The sequence below is a fragment of the Gossypium hirsutum genome, chromosome D09 (genome assembly GCF_007990345.1).
Source record: "Gossypium hirsutum isolate 1008001.06 chromosome D09, Gossypium_hirsutum_v2.1, whole genome shotgun sequence".
NCBI classification, from domain to species: domain Eukaryota; kingdom Viridiplantae; phylum Streptophyta; class Magnoliopsida; order Malvales; family Malvaceae; genus Gossypium; species Gossypium hirsutum.
The window spans coordinates 41,012,731-41,036,982 of record NC_053445.1 but is presented as its reverse complement, the minus strand read 5'-3'; the positions used below and the strand labels follow the sequence as shown (position 1 = coordinate 41,036,982).

General features: G+C 33.7%; 2 protein-coding genes across 6 annotated transcripts; one reads left to right on the top strand and one right to left on the bottom strand.

The window, feature by feature from the left end:
- Positions 1-889: 889 nt before the first annotated feature.
- Positions 890-6,061, bottom strand: LOC107891361 (trafficking protein particle complex subunit 3). 2 transcript variants are annotated; one of them, XM_016816129.2, is made up of 8 exons: positions 5,866-6,061; positions 5,736-5,786; positions 5,518-5,599; positions 5,354-5,422; positions 4,961-5,058; positions 3,554-3,653; positions 1,998-2,180; positions 890-1,289 (listed from the first exon to the last, which is right to left on the bottom strand). In XM_016816129.2, the coding sequence occupies exons 4-8, from the start codon at positions 5,408-5,410 to the stop codon at positions 1,167-1,169; spliced, it is 561 nt and encodes a 186-aa protein (XP_016671618.2). In that variant the 5' UTR covers positions 5,411-5,422; positions 5,518-5,599; positions 5,736-5,786; positions 5,866-6,061; the 3' UTR covers positions 890-1,166. The 2 variants fall into 2 exon arrangements, with proteins under 2 accessions (XP_016671618.2, XP_016671616.2); XM_016816127.2 differs by having other exon boundaries at positions 5,736-5,992.
- Positions 6,062-17,474: 11,413 nt separating this feature from the next.
- Positions 17,475-22,811, top strand: LOC107891362 (arginine/serine-rich coiled-coil protein 2). Of its 4 annotated transcripts, none has more exons than XM_016816130.2 (8): positions 17,475-17,614; positions 17,745-17,816; positions 18,347-18,489; positions 20,100-20,981; positions 21,135-21,275; positions 21,888-21,985; positions 22,083-22,151; positions 22,345-22,811. In XM_016816130.2, the coding sequence occupies exons 3-8, from the start codon at positions 18,360-18,362 to the stop codon at positions 22,486-22,488; spliced, it is 1,464 nt and encodes a 487-aa protein (XP_016671619.2). In that variant the 5' UTR covers positions 17,475-17,614; positions 17,745-17,816; positions 18,347-18,359; the 3' UTR covers positions 22,489-22,811. The 4 variants fall into 4 exon arrangements, with proteins under 4 accessions (XP_016671619.2, XP_040956615.1, XP_040956616.1 ...); XM_041100682.1 differs by having other exon boundaries at positions 17,525-17,614; positions 22,310-22,811; XM_041100681.1 differs by having other exon boundaries at positions 17,498-17,816.
- Positions 22,812-24,252: the final 1,441 nt, after the last annotated feature.

Sequence of the window (24,252 nt, the reverse complement as noted above, 5' to 3'; positions counted from 1 at the left end):
CATGCTTGCTCTGCTGATTGGGGAATCTATTTAGCCGACTGTCTCATTCTTAGGTAGTACTTTAGTATGGTATCCTTTCAATGGATTGGAAGGCTTGCTAATCGGGTGGCGCATACCTTTGGCTCGTGCTGCCTTGACTAGAGCAGACTTCTTCCAGTGGGATGGTATCCCCCGATATCTCTTCGCAAATTTTGTCTGATGGTACTTGTTGTAATGAAGTTACAAAAGATAGCATGAATAAAAATGAATGTATCGAATAAGCCTATTGACTTAAAATTAATTTATGTTCTTCGAATCATTTTTGATGTTTTTGACTAAGTTTATCCTTTAAAAAAACAATAATGATGTTCATTGATGGATAATATTGTTAGTTGATGTATAGATATTGAAATCTGATTATTTATGCTCAGATTTGGTCTATGAAAAGTTCAAGAAAATGTTAAAAAGATATGTATTTGAGCATCACTTATTCAAGACAAGAGGCGTACAAAACAAATTAACTATCAACTAGTAATTAATAACGTCTTGAGTAACATTTTGATATGATTAATTTAATCATACGCATCCTCTTAATTAACAGCAAACATGATTTTTTTTAATATTAATAACCAAATGATTTTAGACAAACTGTACACCATTAATATATATGTATATGACAATTATATACCATAAATAAAAAAAATTGTTATTAAAAATTAAAATTGGATATATGTTTCAAGTCGGAAAAAATGAAAACTTTGAACTACTTAATTACAATTGAGTCTTTCAAGATCCAATTTAGTTTGAATAAAAAATAATATGGCTTAAACTCAAGAATGATACAAACCTAAGAAAACAAGAATAAAACAAAAATGATTTGAAGGTGTAAAATAATCCATACTTGGGATAATTCAACATCAAAATGCTCAAACTTAGAATACCTGACCCAAAGGGTCCATACCAAAATCCAATCCAATCCACCCATTTGCCATCACTACTGATGTGCAGGATTAATAACATTAATAACTTCGGAGTATAGATCATATAAACCCTAAATGAAAATGGAAGATACATTGTGGTCAAGATGACATACAAAACGTATATTAATGTTCTTCAGAAACAGAAAAACAATGGAAATAGAACATCGGCAAGTGCGCAAGGCCATTAATAGAGGTAAGTAAGGCATGTTACTCATCATCCTTGTAAGGATACTCTTCTGGAACTTGCTTCAAAAGTTTAACCTGCAACTCATATGCATCATCTCCTCTAAGCATATCACGAATCCAGGTGACTTCCGTCTTCATTGCCACCTGAACAACAGAGGGAATCACACAATGAAAAAAATTACAAAGAGACCCAATTGCCCACAAGTACTGAGGATTTGGAATATTCTAATGCAAAAAGTGGAAATATGTCCCAGTTTTCTATTTCAGCCTCCTATTCTTTAAGTAGAGGATGAATGAATTATTGCTCCATGAAACCATCAACAGACTTTAAAAGTGCACTGATTAAAGTTAAAGAGGCATGGCATTAAATAATAATCTGGCATCGAGGTATAAGAAGCTGACAATAGCACGCCATTGAAAAATTATAGGTGAACTTTATTACAACACGAATATCTTTTACCTGTTGGAAAACAGAGAATACTTTTACTTTGATTGAATTGCTAGTAATTAGGAATGATTCAATGCATACAATACCTATGAAGTTCATGACTTCCATTCATGGCTATGATTATAATAGATGGCCACATAGTTCCATCTCTCTAGAGGCCATGATTAAACTCACACTTTAAGCAAAATAATCAAGAGGTGTAAAGTTTTTATATGTTCTATACCAATAATACACAAAATAAATGAGATTTAGGGCATCAATGTACTACAACAGCCATGGCATGATTGAAGTGGTAGTCAAAGACCAAAGATGTCTCCATACTTCAATTGCCCATCAAATGCAAAATAGATCCATAATCTAGAAACTATAAAATAGAAGGGGATCAAAGATGTATTTCCACTCACCATCTCTAGGGCTCCTCTTATGACTCCACTTAAAATGTTGCAATAGTAGAGGCCTTGACAAGTATCAGGAAGCTCTACAAAGTCCACAAGGGGATTATCCTCCAAAACAATGCTGCAACAAGTGCCATCAGCATCCCAGTTCATGACAGATGCAGTGACCCCAAGGAACATTTTGAAACCCACCTATAAAGAAGCTTCATTAGGGCTAACAAGAATGGGGGGCTACTTCATATTCGTTAAAAAACAGAACTAGGTTGACATCTTAATAGCTCCAGCACAAACAAGTCCAGCAAACATTTCAAACCTAAGGCAATGTGCAAATATTAATCATAAATCTTTCAAAAGCTCATGTTTGTTCATTGAACAGTAAAATAATCTATCTGAAAAGGGGAAATGAATAAAAAATGAAGGCATCCGTATGTCTTTGTGAAAATGCATGTCCACAATCATACACGTTTCCATGCACATGTTTTGTTAATCTATTTTCAATTGACAATTTATGTACCAGAGAACAAGAATGCATATACCATCATCCATAACAGTCTACTATAGCATAGCCTGTAATATAGATCTACTTGAATGGAGAAAATAAATTAGTGATGCAGTTGACCTGCTGTAACAAGCAGTCAATCATACATTGTTTTGGCAGGAAAGCAACTGATAAGCAACTCGGTCAAAGAGAATATTGCCACTCTGTTACTGCATATATGTAATAACGAAGCATGCTGGCAGCAGCATGGAAAAGTGTTCAGGTGTGATAAGGGAGGCTCTAATGCACAAGCCATGAATTGACACATATCCAATAAAGAGAAGTTTAGATGGTAACTAAGTAGGCTTTAAGTCTTAAATATATGTTTCTTCAAGTAAAAGTTGAAGGTTCTTAAATATATGTTTCTTCAAGTGTCATAGTAATCCTTACAAAATTTTGGGTAGTTATAAATGCACGTTCTGAGTTTAGGGGGTTAGTTCGGGTTTTTCTTATGTTATAGCCTTATAGGGTCTTTATTTATAGTTTAGGTGTTGTTTTATATTTAGTTTCTTATTTGGAGTCCAAGTAGCTGTAGAAGTTCTAAGTGCTAATTTACTCTTTCTGGATATATCCAATCTTAGTTTAATCTCTATTGAGATAGAGAATTCTTATTACCATATCCCACCATTATACTCTTTTATTGTGGAATGGAACCAACCCAAGCTGTCTATTCTCCCCATTTTCTACATTTAATTGTCTGTTTCATGGAAATCCCAAATAAGCAAATTGTAATAAAGTCCTAATATCTGTTCCTCGTAATCTAATAAGAGATTTACTCATATTTATTACACTGACCAATATTCAAACTCATACATCTTCATTAGTAATTTCAATAAATCAGTTAGTCTTTGCTAATTGATTTTTATCAGCTCAAAACCAAAAAAAAACAATATGCTTAAAGATAACAGAAAGCAAAAATATGCACTACTCCAAATAGCATTATATGAACGGCAGATCATAGAGCAATTGCGGAACAGATGAAAGAAAATTTGATTCAATATAGATAAACCCAACAGTAATTGTACACCTTGGCAATCATTTCCGCTGTCTCCTTAAAGTCAACACATCTGGACACATTTGATTTTGCTAGAAACTCATCAATTAGTCTAATTCCTATATTATAGCCCCTGCGTGGTACTCAAAATAGCTTAAGTAGTCAGAAATTTGTCATTATGTAATCAAGTTATTAACTAAATTACATAAAACAGAAAGCTATCAATACTGAGAAATGCTAGCAATCCAAAATGCGCACAGTAACAAACGAACAATAAAGTGTATCCACAATCCAGTTTCTGAATTTAGCTGACATGCCAAAGAGGAGAAAGCACATCCAAGAAGACATCAATTCAGTCAATAATCTAAATAGTACGTAACTCCTAAACTGATTATTCTCCCTCCCTCCATTCCCCATGCAAATACCAGTCACATGAAAGCAATCACCTATTTACCTGCTCTCACGTTTTCACAGATCTTACAAAATCACCATCTCTGCTCTAATAATAAAACAAATTCAGAAACATACATTGAAGATGTCTCGTCAAATTCATGCATAGATCTCCCCCCCCCCCACCCCCAAAATTCCCACTGTTGAAAAATAATGAAAAATGAAAGCTTTTACTAACTCCGAGTTCCTCTCAAATTGAATCCCAGGATAACCCCTCTCAGCAGAAGTAGATCACTGTTTCTCTAAAGAAACATGTCAATGAATTCCCTAATTTCCTGGTCATCAAAATCCATAAATAAATAAGAGAACAAACATCCTTCCCAACAGCCAAATGGCATCTAAACTTATCTCCAAGACCATCCCAACAATAACCATTTGACTTTCATAATAATTACAACATATAAGCTTAATTAAGATTTAAGAATGACTACAAACTGATCCATCTATTACACATAAGATTAGGCGACTGTCTAAAGAAAGGGTATGCTAAAAAATTAATCCACTATGGAAATGAATGAGGACTGAGGAAATAGTTTTGAGCACAGAATAAAAATGAAGACATAGGTGTACAGTGCCCATTAACTCCCGGTTAAGTTGTAGAAAGCTACAGGAGTTTTTATGATGTTCCAATAACTAATAGTGTTTGTGAGCCAACCCTTCATAGCATCAAGTTGAAAAAATATAGGGCCTGAATGAGTGGAAGAAATACATAAAGATGCATTTAGACATGCACAGATACATCATATACACCACGCACATGTGCACCCAAATGTTGATGTCTTGGAATCAGGCTCCTATCATGATAAGAAGATAGCATAGCAATATTCAAATACAATAGTGTTTTATTGGTAATTCAATGTCATAAAAAAAGAAGAGGAGTTAAACCTCGGCAAATCAATATAACAATGACATGAAACCCATCATAAATCAATCATAGATCAAATGGTTATACTAAATAACTATTGAAGTTTGTCAAAAGAAAGAGTGTACATTTGATCAAGCTGTTTGTTAACCTCCTCAACCTCCTCCAAGTCAGTAAGCAATTGACGCACTATTGCTCCATAAGTCAAAGTGAATAGTTCTGCATTCTGCATCAGTTCAAGTTTTTCAAGTATCAGAAACATAACAATTATCAACAGCACGACAAACAGCAGTATAACTTCAGTTTGGTAGCCAAAAGATATTAAACAGATTCTACAAATCAAACCTAGAACAGATCCCTCCATCATAAAATCTCTCTTGCTCTCTCTGAATACTACGGCGATAAAGGAAATGAACAAATCCTCAAACGATAAAAAAGGAAATTAAAAGAGGTGAAATGGTCCACCAATGTTCCAAACAGAATGAGAAAAGTAGAAGAATTTTAGCTGTGTTTTATCTTACCACGCGTTCTACGCTGGCGAAGATCGCATCTCCGGATCGAGGAGCGGCGGGAGGCATTTTTCTTCAGATCTAATCAACTCAAATTCCGAAACTCGGTTCAAATTAAATTAGGTAAATGTTTACGCAAATTTCTATAATAACTAAAACCCGAAATCACATATTACCTGGAAGTGTTCAAACGGAGGGAAGTACCGTAAAGACGAACGAAAAGGCCTGGACCAGTTGCTGTAATGAAATTTTCCTCTTCTATAAAAAAAAAAAAAGAAAAATTGCAGTCGTCGTATTAGGGAAATTTCTAAAAAGAGCCCGCTTAGCCGTTGGATCAAAAGACAGTGATGTAACCCATTGATAAAAAACAAAAGACCAAATAAACCGGGATTACCCAGTTGCAAGTTCAGAAGAATAAAGATATCTCCTCTCCGTTTCACGAAATCTGAAAGGTAGAAAAGTGAGAGATCCAAAGATGGCACCAAATTAGAAGATGAGTTTTAAGGACGAGAAAAACCCACGACCTCTAGATGAAGACGATGCGCTTCTCAAAACCTATATGATCAACTTCTATCGCTTTTTCATTTTTATTCTTGGGTTAATATATCTCTTGCTACCTAAATTTAATTTCAATTGTCAATTTCGTACTTAAGATTATTTTCCAATTTGATACTTGAGTTTAACTTTAAGGCTTATTTCCCAAAAATTTGATTGTTGACCTTCATAGTTTTCCTCAATGTCGTCAAATAGGTAAGATAGATTACCAATCATACAGCTAGAGCATCTGTTATCAACACCGAACATGACAAATATGATCAATAATGACCTTTAACAATTGATTTGTAATCAACATCTCTAATCATTTCTCCTCCATATAAGATTTTCCTCTAACATTGAGTGCGGCCGTGAGTAATTGCAACAACTATTATATTTGTTTGTTTCAGCCTTAAGCTCCCAATATCTTGAAGCATATTGGTTTGATATGTCAGAACTTCACAATAGTAACACACAATCTTATGATTGTGGCACCCTTACTTGTTTGCACAGATTAACAACACATTCATAGAGCATTCTTCACAACCAGTGTTATTTGTGACTTTGAAAAACATTGTAAGAGTTTATGCTACGACTTTCATTTTCTTCTTGATATATCTTAAGCCATTTTTTTTTTGGGATTTCTTCTTCCAATAGTAAGTATCTCACCAAGTTTCTTACCAATAGTATTGAATTTTTTCAACATAGACTGAGTTGCCACAAGATCCTTTTGTGTAGCCTCCAAACAACTAGTATTGACATGTAAGAAAGAATTTTCCACCCCAAACTGCTTGATCAACTTTTGATTCACTTTCTTCATACATGAAATTTAATCCACCAATTTAACATTAATATCACAAACTTATTCCTATTTCTCCAACATAGCCTTGTAAGTCTACAAAAGTTCAACATTAGATTCATTATTTGAACCACCATCAGCGTCAATGTCAATTTCATCTAGTGTACTGACTTGTGTGGTGAAAGCAATATAGTTTCTTACATAATCCTCATCATCCTTGAACTACTGGAAGAGCCCTCATTACTCTTGGTAACACACAAGGATTTTTTTAGGGTATTATTAGCGCACTCAACTTATATGTGTCCAAATACATGACATTCATGACATTTTAGGCCATTCTTTTTATCCTTGATAGCATTATCATTGGTCACCACCCCTTTGTCTTTGTTATTGGTGAAGTTTTTGGCAGCATCGAACTTTTTATTCTTCCTAAATAACTTCTTAAAGGCTTTATTAATTTTTTTCATTGATCACCTTTGGGCATGCTCCTCCTTGATTCATCAAGATTGATCTCAAATGTTTGCAGCAATCTAATCAATTCATAAATCCTTATCCTGTCAATTTCTTTGGTCTTTTCAATGACATTGACTTTATTGGCAAATCTCTTAAACAAAGATCTAATAACTTTTCTAACCAACTTCTAATTAAAGTATTCATGGCCAAGTGCAAAAGCCTGGTTGGACAAATCATACATCTTTGCATAAAACTTTCCAATAGACTCATTCTCCAGCATATTGATAGTCTCAAATTTTGTGGTAAGCATTTTCAACTTAGACTGTTTTATGATGTTTGTTCATTTATTAGCAATCTGAAGGATATCATAGGTTTCTTTTGTTGTTCTTCTATTGGATATTCTTTTGAATTTTTTGCCATCAACTCCAAAAAATATATCATTCAGTGCTTTAGAATTTTCATTAGCCAACTTCTCTTCTTTAATGGTCCAAGTGAGCTTAGATTAAGGAGTTTTTACATCAGAAGCGTCAATTTGATGGAGGTTCCTAAACAGTTAACATAACACACCAAGCCTTTTCATCCATAGACTTGATGAATGCATTCATTCTAATCTTCAGTAGGTGTAGTTGGAACCATCTAACATAAGAAGATGAGAGATAGACGAACCTTCTGTTTCAAGCAAGAATCAACACCAAGAACACCACTTAATACGTCAAGTGTTAAACTTTGATGCCAATTTGAAGAAAACAATTTATTATTACAAGAAAAATATAAGTAATTATAATTGCTAGGCATAACAGCTGAAGAACAAAAACGCAAACACAATTAGTTATGCAATTCAATTTCCACATACGTCTGTGGGGCCTTGCCCAAATAGATAATTCACTATCTTCAACCTTGTAGAAACAATTATTTAAGTTTTACTATCCACCAGTGTTGCAACCTCACATTTGCACTCAAGATCTAGATCTCTCTCTACTAGGTTTGTAATACCCCGCCCAGCGTAGTCTTGTTGATGATTTGTATGCGCTAAAAGTTAAGTACAAATTTAAGTCAAGGTAAAACTGATTTATGTTCTATCTGCCAGTGAGGTATTTGTATAAGTTGTGCACCATGAGTGGTGGACTGATTGATTTATAGGTAAATCTGTTATGTTTCACTTTTTGGGCGAAGTTTAAATTGTAGTTTTGTGTTTTGGCATGGTCATTATGAGGAACCCGCCAGAAGTGTTTCTTTTCTAAAATTTTTGTATATTAAGTCCTTTTGTTTGTTTACGCCAGTAATGATTTATAGGATTTTGAATTTAATTGTTTCCTATTTATGCATGTGTGCCTACTATTATGTTTAGTTAATTCCTTATTAAGCCTAATTAGGAATTTATAGAATTTTAATGATTATTTTAATGTACGATTTACCTATAATGATTATGTTGGCCATGTTAGAAAACGAGTTAGTGATTTGTCGTAATTCAGTGTAGCAGGTTAAACTAATTTTGCACTTTAGGAGCTTGAAAGAAAGCATTTCCATTAAGTTTTAATTATATTTTTGTATGTTTTCTCAAAGTTAATAAAATGTATAAATTGAATCTTTTATTGACCTCAAAGGCCGAATGAAGCCTAAGGGTGAGCCAATGAACTTTGCAAGTCTGCGGGATACCATTAGAAGACGTACTAAATCGATATTGGTCACTATGTCGCAACACAGAATAAACAGTGTCGCAACATAAGGAGTAGAATGAAAAAATCACGAAACTACCTTCGATGTCGTGACACAGCCTAAGGGTGTCGCGACATACCTTTAAAGATATCCCAATAGGAGTATACTAACTCCTCTGTCGCGACACAAGTCCTAGTGTTTCGTGACATCAACTCTAGACAAAAACTAACGCGAGCTAGGGGGCATTTTGGTCTGTACAGTCAAACTTAAAGCTCGGGAACATCATCTAACCTAGGGTTAAGGACAACGACCACCTAAAATCTATAAATAAACTCTTTTGTCACATGTTATAGACATAAATTCCTTAGTATAGTTTTCTACTTTTAATTCTAGTTTAGATTTTCTTTCTTTTAGATTTTTAGATTTATTTTCAAGTTGTTATTGTTTTATCTCGAGAGATCTGATTTGTGAAGACAATCAGACTTTGTGGATTCATATTTATCTCGAACATAAATTAGGTGTTTTCTTAAACTCTACACTTCAATTCATTTACCATGTTCTCTCTTTATATCAATTCTATATTGTTTATGAAAACCATGAGGAACTAATCCCTTTATGGGGGATTAGCGAGTGGATGTATGACCTACTAACTGTTTTATAGGGTTACCCAATGGATCAATTGTTTGAGAAAGGAAGAACCTAAAGGCCTAACAGCCCTAGGAAGTCATTAATGTGGGAATTAACCCAAAACTGGTTTGGCCATCCGTGAACACCTTCACCCCAAACTAGTCTAGACTGTGAGGTTAGAAGATAAGTAGTCATTGCTGACTCGTTATTTGAGTGGAAGATCAGAAGATCCTGCTGGAATAATAGCTAGTTAATTAATGAGGAAGTCGAAGCGATAATTGATGGGGATTACCGAAGTGAGTTAATCACCCATAAACAGATTTGACTTATTATATTCTTTGATCTATTAAATTTTATTTCTTTATGGTTATTTTATTTTATTATTACAAAAATATTAAAAACTCATTGTATTTTACTTTTATATTATAACTAAATTAAAGTACTAATTAGATCTTTCAGTGTTTAGGTTAAAATTGATCTAGCACTCACCTCCATTAGGTACGATCACCGGAGTACTCACCACTCTATTGTAACTATATTAAAACTAGACCCATATACTTGTGTATACTGCATTATATATCCATATCTTTTACTACAATATTCATACTCTAGACGTTAGTACGTTCGGAGGCGGTCAGTTAGCATTGCATACTATCCACGTGTTAGCTTTGGGAGAGGAAGCTATAAGATATATATAAATGAAAACCTTTGTAGTGAGGGGGTTTTTTCTCCTTTATTTTGCTTTGTTATACTCTGAAATCCTGTTAAGAAGAGTTCATTATCGGAGAAGAAGCAACTGATTGATTCGAAAGATAGAGTTATGCATGAAGCAGTAGATATAGTATAGCAAATTTTATTGAGATTATTGGTGAGTTTTCATACTATGCTATTCTTCTCTGTCTTGCATATAACAATAAAAGTGTGTTTGTCATAGTTAGAGTCTAGGTGTGAACAGGACCTTGAAACCTTGGAAATGTGTTATATAAAATTGTTTGTATGTGCACATGATCATGATATGAAACATATATGACTTCCTTGGGGGTATGAACTCAGTATCCAGATACAGTGAGCTATTGGTAGGGCATGTTAGTTGCAAACCAAAATGGCAGATAAGTGTGACTATTGGTAGGGCATGTTAGTTGCTACCCAGATGGGGATATATGATGGGCCACTGGTAGGACACGATAGTTGTTAACTAGTTTGGCGGTCATTGGTAGGGTATGTTGGTTACTAACCAGTTGACGTGAGCGTTAGGTTTTGTAGGGCATGTTAGTTGTTAACTAGCCTAAGGTTATGGGTGTTGCCTACGGTAGGACATGTTAGTTGTTAACCACGACAAAGAGCCCTGAACTCACAGGAACACGTAGGTGTTCGAAATGATATGACACGTATGATCTATTCTGATATGTGGGATTCGAGGTTCAATCCAAGGAATGTTGTGTAAAGAGTAAGTTAATGTCTCTGTATGTGTTATATGATTTATTATGTATCGAAAAGAATAAGTTAATATGATTCTATATGTGTTGTATGATACATATATCAATTGATTTCTAAAAGAATGGTTAATGATTAAGAAGTATGTTATGATTCATGTTGATGAACGTAACGTATTTGTTAAGAATTAATGATTGGTATATTGAATCCGTCCGAGTGAGTATTGGAAGCATGTATGAATTTTCCTGAAGGGATATTTGTGATACAAAGGTAAATATGAGAAAAGATCGTGTTTGATAAAGAAGCATCAATTCTATTCAGATTATAATTCTCTTTGGAGGAAAGGATATTAGTGTACGTACAATGTTATGAAAGATGGTATGCACCAGATATGAGAATTCGCCTAAAATGTTATACGCTATGGTAACGTATTCACCAATGTGATAAGAGTGTCCACCCGTATGTCTCGGCGTGTAGAGTTCTGTGTATTAGTCTATGTTATGAACTTGCAGTGTAATATGTTCTTATTTAAGTGTTGAGTTTTCCTAACTGGAACTCTCTAAACTTACCCTATTTTCTTTTCCTTCTTCCAGGTGATATTTCTTAGTAGACTATTGGAAGAGACTCAGCTAGAAGAAGCAATCTCTACAGTAAGTGTAACACCCCAACCCGTCTCCGTCGCTGAATTAGGGTTACGAGGCATTACCGAACAAACACAACCATTTTTAAAACCAAACTGATCACAACATGAAAATTTAATTACTTTCGCATAGCTATTATAATTTACAATCAAAATGTAATTAACATCGTACTCAAACCTATACATGCCATAAGATTGAGTTCAAATATTTAACAAAATACCAAAGGAAGTCGATAGTGTGATAGACTATGCTGATGATCCCCGAGCTCGTAACGCGTCTCCAAAATCTATAAAAGCAAATGGATGAAAACAAACAAAGTAAGCTTTTAAAGCTTAGTAAGTCTACAGCATAACTAAATGTATATAAATATAAATAATATAACTCTTTAATCTATTTCACTGAGATTTCAATTAACACGAAAACCTAATATTTATACATTATTGTACTCAGATCATTTTATTTATAGTCCAATATATATACCTGTCGAATGCGATCAATTGATTATATATTTATACCAAACCACATTACAACCGAATGTACACAACCAAGCATATATATATTATACACATATCATAACCGAATATGTATGTATACTCATGATAAACATTAAGCAAATACAAATCTAATACATATGAATGAATGCATTCATTTTTATCAAATACTTATAATCAAAGGTATATATATATATCTCGATTGCATATGTAGTTACTAATCAAGTATGTGTACCAAATATTTATAAGTATATATTTATCAAATACAAAATCCCAAAGCATATATATATATATATTTTACAAGTGCATAAGCCGAATATATATAATCATCAAACGCACTTAGCCGAATGTATATATAAATATACTTATCAATTAAATATATCCAAAATCATATAATTATACACTTAATCACATACTTAAAAACAGATTCACCGGCATTTAGCCTGCTAGGCTTAAAGCCTGATTCAGTACACCGGCACTTAGCCTGCTAGACATATAGTCTGAAATATTTCACCGGCATTAAGCCTGCTAGACATTTTGTTTGAAGTGTTTCACCGGCAATAAGCCTGCTAAGCTCTAAGCCTGAAAATCTCAATTTTCCCATATACAAAATAATTCCTCAAATACTTATTAATAGCAAACACACATTCATTGTAGTCCATATTCAATCACAAAGAGTTTGCAATTCATACATTCAATTAAATTCAAGAATCTGTACACGAATATACATTTTGATATATTCGAACTCCCAAGTACGTATTTAACATTTATATCTTAAAATATAATCAAGACCTATTCATATATATATATAGATGTTCCAACTCCCTTATACCCACTTATTCGAAATTATCTGTACAATTACAACATACATACCTTTAATCAAACCCAATGTTTTACCTACATATATATGTTCGAAACTTATGTATACATATGTATTATACATATCTTTAATTTAAGCAAGAATTTCTACATGTATTTACTTACATATATTTGAATCTTATGTGCACATATATATAACTCTCATACAACCAACCAAATTCAAGTATATATACATATAGATACATATATAATTATTTGAATATATATATAGACCTTATACCATTCATACTTTAACTTAATTCAAAAATATTTATATAAGCATATATATATTCGAACATTGTATATACATATTTATACCATTTATAATTTGAATTTATTCAATTAAATTTCTTTTAATTTTAGCTCAACAACAAACATAATAGATATACCTACATATATATTAATTTAATAACATTAAATAGCTGATAGACTTACCTCGGATATCAGCAAACACGATCGACTATTCGATTACTTTCGTTTTTCCCCGATCCAAATTCATTTTCTTCGTTTCTTGATCTAAACATAATCAAATTTAATTTTTTTATTCATCAAAACATTCAATTAAGTCCAAAAATACATAAATGGGAAAATTACCATTTTGCCCCTAACATTTTGCACTTTTAGCAATTTAGTCCTTTTTGCGCAAAACACAAAATACACAAAATTTGCCCATACCACACAAGGGCCGAATATCCATGGTTCTCATACAAGTCCACACATTGCATTTATTTCACATTTTAGTCCCTCAAAAAATTTATTTTTACAATTTAGCCCTAAATACTCAAATTCATCAAAAATCCCAAGACAAAACATGTTAATCTAAGACATATCTTCCATTATTCATCATTAAACATCACAAAACACAAATATTCAACAATGGCATAACTCAAAATATTCATCAAAATTAGAAATTCAAGCATGGGTTGGGTAGTATTCAAAGCAACGATATCAAAAACGTAAAAATCATCAAAACCGAAGCAAAAACATACCTTAATTAGACCTAGAGATAGCCGAACCTTATTGTTCTCTTTTCCTTTCTTTTCTTTTCTATATTCGGCCAAAATGAAGAACATGGCCCTTTTAATTTGTTATATTAAACACATATTAGTCTTATTTTTAATTTACTATATTAACCTTTATATATATAACATATATAATAAGGTTATATTAGTCATTTGCCACCCACTAACTTACATAGTGGACTATTTGCATAATAAAACCTCTAAGTTATAAAGACAACAACAATTAGGTGCTTTTATAATTAACCCTTAAATTTTCATTTTACGCGATTAAGCCCTTTTATTAAACCGGACACTTAAACGACGAAATTAAAACACGAAAATTTCACACAATCAAATGCACACAAAATAAACACACAAAATAATATTAATAATATTTTTCTAATTGGGATTTGTGGTCCCGAAACCACTATTCCGATTAGGGTCAAAACCGGGTTGTTACAGTAAGCTTTATTTGTTTTTGTTTGTAACATGCATATGTTTTGGGGGTGTCGTATAAATCTATTCTAAAACTAATTATTAACATGCATATGTTTTGGGGGTGTCGTATAAATCTATTCTAAAACTAATTATGTAATAAATATATTTTATTCAGTTACATATTTATAAGAATGTTACTCATTGAGGGACTTGTTACAGTTTATTAAGTTATGATTTATGAAATGATTTCTACTTGTCTATGCCAAACTATTTTATAAGTAATCGTTACTACTAGTATTGTATTTCAAATAAGAGTCTTCAACCAAAGATTTAAATCCATTTACTTTTATCCTGTGGTGTATATTGTTTAATAAACTTGTGTTTTGAAGATGTTTTCTGATTCTCTACCTAGTGAAGTTGTTATGGATCACAATTGAACTAAAAATTGAGCTAAGTTTGTATTCTGTTTATGTAATGCCTCAGTCGATTCATGGGGATTGAGGTGTTACAAGTTGGTATTAGAGTTTAAGTTGAGTCAATTTTCGGACAATTGAGGGCTGAGTTACACCACAGTATGCATGTTACATGTTTCTATCTAGTCTTTTATAGATTTGCTAAACTTTGTTTGTATATATGTATTTGAGATGTTTTTGGATTCTCGTGATATTATTGATAAAGGTTTGGAAAGTAATAATCTTCAGACTCATGGTTCAGAACCGTTAGTTGATCTAAAAGTAACTAGAAATACTGCAAATGATGTTTTTGTTAAGATGATGGAAAGATGGTTTCAGATACATGTTAATGAGACCATGGACAATTGTCTCGGGCTTCCGTTTATCATCGGTAAGAATAAAACTCGAGTATTCCAACACATTTTCTGTCATTTTGTAATAGGATAAATAATTGGTCGAAAAAGCTATTATCCTATAGTGGTAAAGAAGTCCTTATTAAAGCTGTATTACAATATTTGTCTACTTACGTTATTTCAATTTTTCATGTTCCCAAGGGCACGATCGATAATATGATTTCTAGGATGCGAAGTTTTTGGTGGGCTAGTGAGTCAAAGGGTCGAGCTTGGGCTATAATGGCTTGGAATGTCTTATGCACACCAAAGGGTATGAGAGGGATTAGATTCAGAGGCATTAGTCTGTTCAACATTGCATTGCTTGGTAGACAAGTGTGGCGCATTATCAATTACAGAGATACCCTTTTGTTTACAAGTTCTTAGTGCCAAATATTTTCTAGATGGTGAAGTGTTCCACCTAAAGGAGGTGGATAAACCTTTTTTTACATGGACTAGTATCGTGATGGTGGCTAAAGCCTTGGAAACCAATTTTGGGTGGCAAGTCGGGAATGGCATGAATGTGAGGATCGGGTCAAATCAGTGAGGTTTCGAGGGTCTTAATTGTAGTGCATTGCGGTGCCCTTGTGAGGGTATTTGGGAGAGGGTGGTTCGCGATTTATGGAAATCTCACTATATTGAGTGGGATGGCGAACGTGTTTGTGAGCTTTATGGGGAAGGAATGGTGGAACATATTTGTGAGTTTCTTATCATTCCTAACGGGCCGCCAGATATGATCATTTGGTTTCATAATATGAAGGGGATTTATACTACAAAATCTGCCTACTCTTAGCTTATTCTCAAGCAAATTGGTTTCAACCTGTATCAGATCTTTTGGAGTGTCATTTGGAAGCTTCAGAGTCTGCTTAAAATTTGTATTTTCGCTTGGAGGGTGGGGCATGAAGTACTTCCGACAAATGTGAAGATCTCATCCTTTAAGTAGAGTGTTGATCGTGGATGCTTGAGGTGTGGTGCTAGGGATAAGATGACCATCCATGCTCTTAAATATTATTTGAAGGTCCGTGCGATCCTCTCTCTTGGTGGGATTGATGGTCGGTTGCTTGACTTTGATTACGAGAGGTGTATCGATTGGATGGAAGCAGCCCTGGGCTTCGTGGATAGGAAGGCTTTCGAAGACTTTGTCACAACCTTTTGGAATATTTGGAATAGCCGAAACAATGCCCTTTTTTGGGGCAAGGATGAAGATGCAATTGTTATTTGGGACCGGGCTAAGACTCTTACTTCTAATTTTATGATCCATAACCTTACTCACGAGCCAATGATTCCTAAGACTCATTGTACTCAAAATTGGGAGAAGCCACCTAATGGTTTCACTAAAGTAAATATTGTTGCTCTCGTGGTTGATAATATGGTTGTATTTGGGGTCATTATACGGGATTGTGATGACTTTGTTTTGGGGGGTATAACTATGTAAAGAGGAGCGTATGATTGTGGAATGGGTTGATCTTTGCACGTTGATTGAAGGCATTAATTTAGCTTGCACGAAGAACCTTGGGAAAGTCATTTTCGAATCCGATAGCACAATCATTGTTAATTAGGTTTGGAATTTTAAGGAGGATATTTCTATCTTTGGTCATCGTGTTAAGGAGACTATCGGCATGCTTGATTTCTTTTCCAAATCTGAAGTTAGGTGGAGTGGGCGATCTAAAAACAAGGTGGCAGATCATCTTTGTAAACTTGCATTAGCTAAAAATGTAATTTGTTTTTTGAAATGGATTATCCTAGTAAAATCCACAACTTTGTAATTTTTTATTCAAGTTAATCGAAGTAGTGGCTTTCGAGCTCGTTTTCTGTAAAAAAAAATAGCCCTAAACATTCTTACTAGTATCTGGCACTAAAAAGTTTTTATATAAATTTTTTTGTTTGACACAAGTAAGATTTGAGTTTTTTAGCACTAGAGAACCATTTTTTTAACAAAAAAATATTTAAAAAAATCTTTTGACCACTTATGATCTTTTTAGTGCTGGAAACTAAAAGGCTAAAAAAAATCTAACTCTCAACATTTACATATTGTGTAATTTAATTTTTTTATATAAAACTGTAAAAAAAAGAAAGAAAGAGATAGACGAAATTACACAATATGTAAATGTTAACGGTTAATTTTTTTAAATCAAGACTAAATTGAAATATTTTATAAATGTTGAGAGTTAAAGTTACTTTTATGATAATTTTAAAATCTAAACATTGTTTGGCAACTGGAGACAAAAAAGACGTCACAAAATTGAATAGTTGGATGACCAACTTTTCATTATTTAATGACTAAAAAAGAAATTTATTAATAATCGAGTGACTAATAGTGTAGTTTAACCATAAATTAATTAACCGGATAAGAAAAACCCGAATAATCAAATTATTTCGGTTTAGTTTTCGGGTGTATTCAATTTAACCGATAATTTACAAACCCCTGTTTGCTGGACTATATATATTTGTTTATCACCAGGATGAATAGTTGATACATAGGACCTTCCCTTCCTTTTTCGTTCGTTTCCCTCATCTCCTTCTGCTTTCGTTTTACTTTTTTGTTTCTTCCTTATCTTGCAAGAGTGCAAGCTGTACTGCATAACTGATTTTTTCTGAGCTCTGGCTTTTTATTCCTCTCCTTCATGCAGATTTCCATCTTGATTTTGCCTCGCATGCGAGATTAAACGTTGTCCAAACTCCAAGCCTTTACCAATTCAAAGGTAATCTTAATATATAATTCGATTTCTTTATTTATTTGTTGTTTGGGTTTTGGTTTGTATGTGGTTAGGTATTTTAGGATTTGTTTAGTTTTTGTGTGGGGTTTTATGATTCTCTGCCTCGACATGATTTTAAGCGAAAAAATCTTTCATCCCGACTTTCTATTGATTTTTTTTCTGTAATTTATAATTATTCCGCGATTGTAATGAAGCGAGCTAGGTTTGATTTCACAAACGGGTTTTTTGATTCTCTGCCTCGACATGATTTTAAGCGAAAAAAATCTTTCATCCCGACTTTCTATTGATTTTTTTTTCTGTAATTTATAATTATTCCGCGATTGTAATGAAGCGAGCTAGGTTTGATTTCACAAACGCCCAAAAAATAAAAGGAAAATCCATTTTTTCTTTTTTATTTTCTTCCAATAACATCAATTTCTTAGTGTTAGTAGCCAACGTAATAGGTTGTCTTAGAACGTGTTGTTCCTTTATTGCTTTATTATGTTAAACTAATGCAGAAATATGTATTATTTTAGGCAAGTCGGTTTCATGGACTCCAATTTACAGACTTCGCCTAATAGTTCTGATGCAAAAACAGCATTTCGTAAGCCTTCTACCGACTCATCTAACCGACAATATAGGCGTCGTTCTCCAGTCAGCGGGTTATCTTCATCTGAAGGTTTGATTGTTAATTTTTGTTCTATGCTCCTGTTGGTTCTTGTTGAACGTTCTTCTTTGTTGAATTTGTACCTTCGCACTCGTTTAAATCTGTGTTTTTCCTTAAGTGGAAGGACATCACAGTTAACTAAAAACAATTAAGGCTTTTTATTGGTTTAGAAAGGAAAACTCAGTTTTGAGGGCAATATAAGATTAAGAAAAAGATAAAAGAAAAGAAAATGGATTGAATCTATCTTTTGGTCTGGGATATAAACAGTAGCATGGACAGTGATTCAAGGACAGGGTGAAGCTTGAAGGATTCTTTCTTTTGGATTAGGTTGGCTTGAAACTCGAAGGATGCTTTCTTGTGGATTTTGGTTTAGGTTTGATGTCTATTCTAGGGTCTAAAGGTAATGAACGATTATAATATGAATGCCTGAGAAGAATAATTACTCTCCTCACACAAGTGTGAACTGAGACTTGTTTAGAAAAACTTTGTTACACTGACTCTTCATTTTTCTGGAACTGTGTCTGACATCTGTATCTGACATGAGGACGGGGTTATGACCTTCCAAGGATCCTTCGAATGCATGGAAAGACAGAAAAAATTGAATATACCTATGCCTGACACAGATCCATATCCGACACACCCGAGTCCAAGTAACATAGGGGAAACAAATTCCCAATAACTCCTTAATGCTATAATACACCTAACCCAAGCATAAAGTGGTACTTAACAGTAAACCTTGTGACCACAATAATGACCTAATTTAGTTGAACATAAAATGAAAACCTCACTTCCTAGTTTGCTTGGAGATATATCTTGAACTTTCTTGACTGCTTAGTTTTCTGGTACATATCCTTTTTTGCCTAAAGGTTCTCTTCCTTTCCATCATGTGTCACATGAGTCATAAATACGTGGTGAGTCGACCCTTCTGTTGTCAATTTATCACTCTGATGCTCAGTTATGTTTGCATGAAGCAGTTGATTTGTCATGATTTCTTATAGTTAAATTGAGAATAGTCATTTTTTAAAAATTGCTTTTGATATTGTTTGGTCTTCGCTGCTGGTTATATATCGCTTGAGTCAGAATTTGGGATAAGCAAATCTGTCTGTGCTGTTTGCTTGTTACCCTTACTATTTTGGTTAATATATTTAGGTATGATGATACAAACCATGAAAGTTAATATGTATGAGAAGCTTTGTTTCGGTTGATTTTGTCCTGCATTGAGAGTTAAAATTCTTTAATCATACTAGAAATGTGTGGAAGCTTTTTTTTTTCGATTGATTTTGCCTGTCAAATATATTTACTCATGATTGCTATTTGTATGTAAGGAGTAAATTTTAGAAACACAAAATAGAGCCTTTTCCATTTTACAAGTCTTGACTAATTTATGGTATTCAGAACTTGACCGACTGTTGGACTAATGAGTTAATGTTTAAAGCATTAACCTTCAATTTTAAGAGCTCAAATATCTTTCTTCTTTTAAGCAAATGCTTTTATGACTATCATCTTGACACAAAATATTCATGTTTCTCATCTCTTCCAACTCTGGACCTTGAAAGTTTGAATCATATTAAAAAAAAAGTGTCACATTTCTAAAATCCCATTTCTGATTTTGATGTTTACAGGAAGTTCTCCCCAGCGTGACCGTAGCATTAGTCCCATAGTTTCAAGGGATGATCTGGAAAAAAGTGCTGATACTCGACCGGGGAGAGATGGGAGAGAATTGGATAGTGATTCTCGTGGGAATTGGTATAGTAGAAGTGGTGATTCTTATAGATACTCCGATCGACAGTCTTCCAGGAGCTCTCATGGTTACTCCAGGCATGACAAGCGTGCAGATGAAGATAGCAAGTATGATAGATTTTCCTCCCGTTCTGATCGAGAATCAAGAATTAGCAATCATTCTGATCATCCAAGACAAGCAAGTGACCTTAGTAGGTCAAAAGACTATTCACAAAATGCTGAAAAATATTCTCGTGATAGATATGATGGTTCTGGACATAGGAGCAGGGACAAGGGGAAAGAATCACCATTTCTAGAGCGTTATAAGGATAAGGATTCGTCTTTTCACAGGGTTGGCTCTGGTAGGAGACATGGCAACTCTCTTTCTGAAGAGATGGATAGAGATCGAAGGAGGTGGGACAGAGATGGTCGAGATGAAAAAGTGGACTACCATAGAAGCTGGAGAGATAAAAAAGCCGATCACACTTCTTATGAAGAATCCAGGGGCCATTGGAATGATTCATCTTCTGTGAGGGAGAGGGACAATGATAAACGTCGCTCTAAAGATGGTTACAGGAGTGGGCATGAGGATATAGATGGCCTGAAGCCTTCAAAGAAGGAGAGAATGAAATATGATGAAGGGGAAGTTAATGTGGAAAAGAAGGATAGGTATGGTAGAGTAGGGAAGGAGCAGTTTGAAGACAAGTCTATATTTGACAGCAAAAATCAGGAGTCTCCAGCCAAGAAGTCGAAACTCTTTAGCTTGGGCAAGGGCTCTGACTATGGTAAGGATGGTAATCATATATATTGTGGCTTTTTTTCTTAGGCTTGAGCTAAAATTTAGTAGCAGTTAAATTCATATCTGTTTCCCAGTAGATGTTTATTCCACCACTGTTTTATTACTATGTGATTAGTTTCCCTGTCTTCCCATACTATAGGTGATGAAAAATTGTCGAGTTTGGAGCAAGCTGAGGAGACCGTTGAAAGAGTGACCATGGGACAGGTCCATAGCAGTAATGTTGACATCACTAACGACCTAAATGCTGCAAAAGTTGCTGCAATGAAAGCTGCTGAATTAGGTATTCTTAAGATTCGCTTTAAGGGTCCCATCTTTATCTTTCTCTTTCTTATTTTAACTTAGAGCTCAAAACGCATTAATGAACAATTTGTTTGGAATTAAAGCGTGGAAGTAGCTGTAGTCTCTGATGGAAATTTGAGTCAATGGCATGCTCTTCTTATAAATTACTTTGAAGCTTAGGTTTACAAAGAACATATGCTATCATATCAGACATTATTATAATGGGCTATCTTTCTTACTCGTCTTTTGTACGACATGAAGCATCCAAATTTACCATACTTCTGTCTCTAATAATCATGGTCTTTACTTTGAAGCTTAGGTTTACAAAGAACATATGCTATCATATCAGACATTATTATAATGGGCTATCTTTCTTACTCGTCTTTTGTACGACATGAAGCATCAAAATTTACCATACTTCTGTCTCTAATAATCATGGGCTTTAATTAAACGGAGTCTCTTTTGTCATTTCCGACCATTTCCTATCTGATAGTAGTTATTAAGTCATTATGTTTGTATTATTTGGCACATTAAAGGCTGGCAGATGGATTTCCATGAAAGCTTATTTCTCCCTGTTGCTTTTACACCGTAACTGAATTGATTGTCAATGTAGTTAATAGGAACCTCATTGGGGCAGGCCACAGTAATATGACAACGGAGCAAAAGAAGAAATTGCTGTGGGGGAGCAAGAAAAGCACTCCTGCAGAAGAGGTATTTCTGCTGTATTAGCTAGATTTTCAAGATTTTTGGAAATTTATTGCGTTCAACATAGATTGCTACTTGTATCTATATATTTGGTTGATGGCAGTCTGGTCATCGCTGGGATACTGCACTATTTGGTGATCGTGAGCGACAAGAGAAGTTCAATAAACTCATGGTAATACCCTTTTTTCTTTTTATGCTTTGGTTGTTTTTCTCTAAGCAACTTGGTTGCCATACAAGTCAGTCATTGCAACCATGTACGGAACAAACTATCGCATGTGCTATGATGCATTCTATCTATTAGTTCCTTCACATACTAACACATATTTGAAGTCTGAGGTTGCCTTGGTACCTATGGCCGATTGTAGGGTGTAAAAGGAGATGTGAAGGTGGAGCATAAAGCCGACAATCAAGATGCAGAGAAGCAGCGGGAGCTCCAGCTGGATTTGGAGAAGCAGTACACAGCCGGACTTAGACGAAGGGATGGTCGCACTGTTGGATTAGGTCTTTAAGCATCAGAATTGGAAACTTATGGTGCTGCGGGGAACTTTTTTGTGACATTTCTGTTCTACTATCTTATTCTGTACTCCTCGAATTATGCATTTTGAAGGAAATGTGCTTTGCTGGATGTTTCAGGTGTCGGCAGAAGGCTCTTAAACCTTTTTGCCTTTCAATATTTTATAAATAATCTCTCTATATAATCCTCTGGTATCGAGCTTTAAGGTTTTCCATTAAGAGGGATATATTATGGGAAAAAGTACACAAACTGCCTAGGATATATATATGTATATACTTCGTCTCTTTATCTACGGAGGTTTGATGAAAAATTAAAATACCCGAGTGCCCTGTCGTTTATTTGCTAAGTTGCCTATCTATGGATACATTTTCTCAAGCATGAGATAAATCTTGGAAAGAATAATAAGGTGCAAATCAATGAAACTATATGTTATGGATGTGGTACTAAAGGTCATTGGTCTATAATATGTTGCACTCTACACTATTTAGCTGATCTTTTCTGAGTATCACTAAAAGAAAAGGAGAAAACGTCGATGTGGATTTATCTGAACTTTTTCATCCTACTTATTAATACCCTTTTGGTGTTTCTAACTCTTTTGAAGTGACAATAGAGATATTTAAATAACCTTATTTTATGATATATATTTTCTACTATTCTCTCTAATTATTCAAATATACTTTAATATATTTAGATAATGCAAAATAGCATATTATGGAGGATGAGATATGCTTACTAGAAAGTGGTACTGCGACGGTACAGATTTCTTATAATTGAAGTTAGTGTTAATACCATATTTGGTTGTGCAAATGGAATGAACGATCCGGAAGAGTCCACTATGTTTCCAAATGAAACACATTCATGTATTGAGGATGCATTTTACTCTAGTAGAAGAAATATGCTAAATTTCAAACATATATGTAGCTACAGGTATCATGTTGAAACAAAAAGTACAGGTGATATAGTTTCAAATCGGAAATTCATATTAGAGTAACTTTTATGTTTTTCGTATGGATTATGTTTAACTAAATTAAGATTATAGAATCAAATTTTATACATCAGAAATACTTAGATCCTAAAACTTTTATAATTTGACATGATCAATTACGTCATGTAGATTCTACCATAATGTGATGTATTATTGAAAATATACATATATATCTATTAAAAGATAAAAGCAAATCCTTTTACCTAATGATTATTTTTGTATTTTTTGTGCTCAAGGGAATTTGATTATTAGGCCTTCTTCTAAGTTATTTATGTTCCCACTTTTTTTGCAGAGAGTAAAATGAGATTTTTGTAGGCTTATTCATCCATCATGTGAACTATTTTGGTATTTCATGGTTTTAATTGATGCTTTCACAAGATGATTACATGCTTGTTTACTTTCATCTTGCAATATTGTTTTTTTCTAAATTTCTTGCTCAAATTATAAAGCTAAGATCAAGTTTTCCCAATCAACCTATCATGTTAGTACGTTTAGATAATGTAAGAGAGTTTACTTCAAAAGATTTTTATAATTATTACATGTCAATTGGAATCCATGTTGAACATTTCATTGCTCATTATCATGTTCAAAATGGTTTATCATAATCATTTATTAAATATTTACGACTTATTGCTAGACCTATGCTTATGAGATCAAAGCTTCAAATACTTGCTTGCAGATATGCTGTTAACATGTTTGTACTTATTTATTAAATTAAAACAAATCTTTGACTTATGATGATATCGTGAAATGATTTGAGATCAATTCACTTGG

Coding starts and splice junctions, on each gene's coding strand:
- LOC107891361 (XM_016816129.2), bottom strand. CDS start 5,410: ATGCCTCCCGCCGCTCCTCGATCCGGAGATGCGATCTTCGCCAGCGTA. Junction 5,059..5,353: donor TCGCCAGCGTAGAACGCGTG/GTAAGATAAAAC, acceptor GAACTGATGCAG/AATGCAGAACTATTCACTTT. Junction 2,181..3,553: donor CAGCGGAAATGATTGCCAAG/GTGTACAATTAC, acceptor GCTTCTTTATAG/GTGGGTTTCAAAATGTTCCT.
- LOC107891362 (XM_016816130.2), top strand. CDS start 18,360: ATGGACTCCAATTTACAGACTTCGCCTAATAGTTCTGATGCAAAAACA. Junction 18,490..20,099: donor CGGGTTATCTTCATCTGAAG/GTTTGATTGTTA, acceptor TGATGTTTACAG/GAAGTTCTCCCCAGCGTGAC. Junction 22,152..22,344: donor AGAAGTTCAATAAACTCATG/GTAATACCCTTT, acceptor GGCCGATTGTAG/GGTGTAAAAGGAGATGTGAA.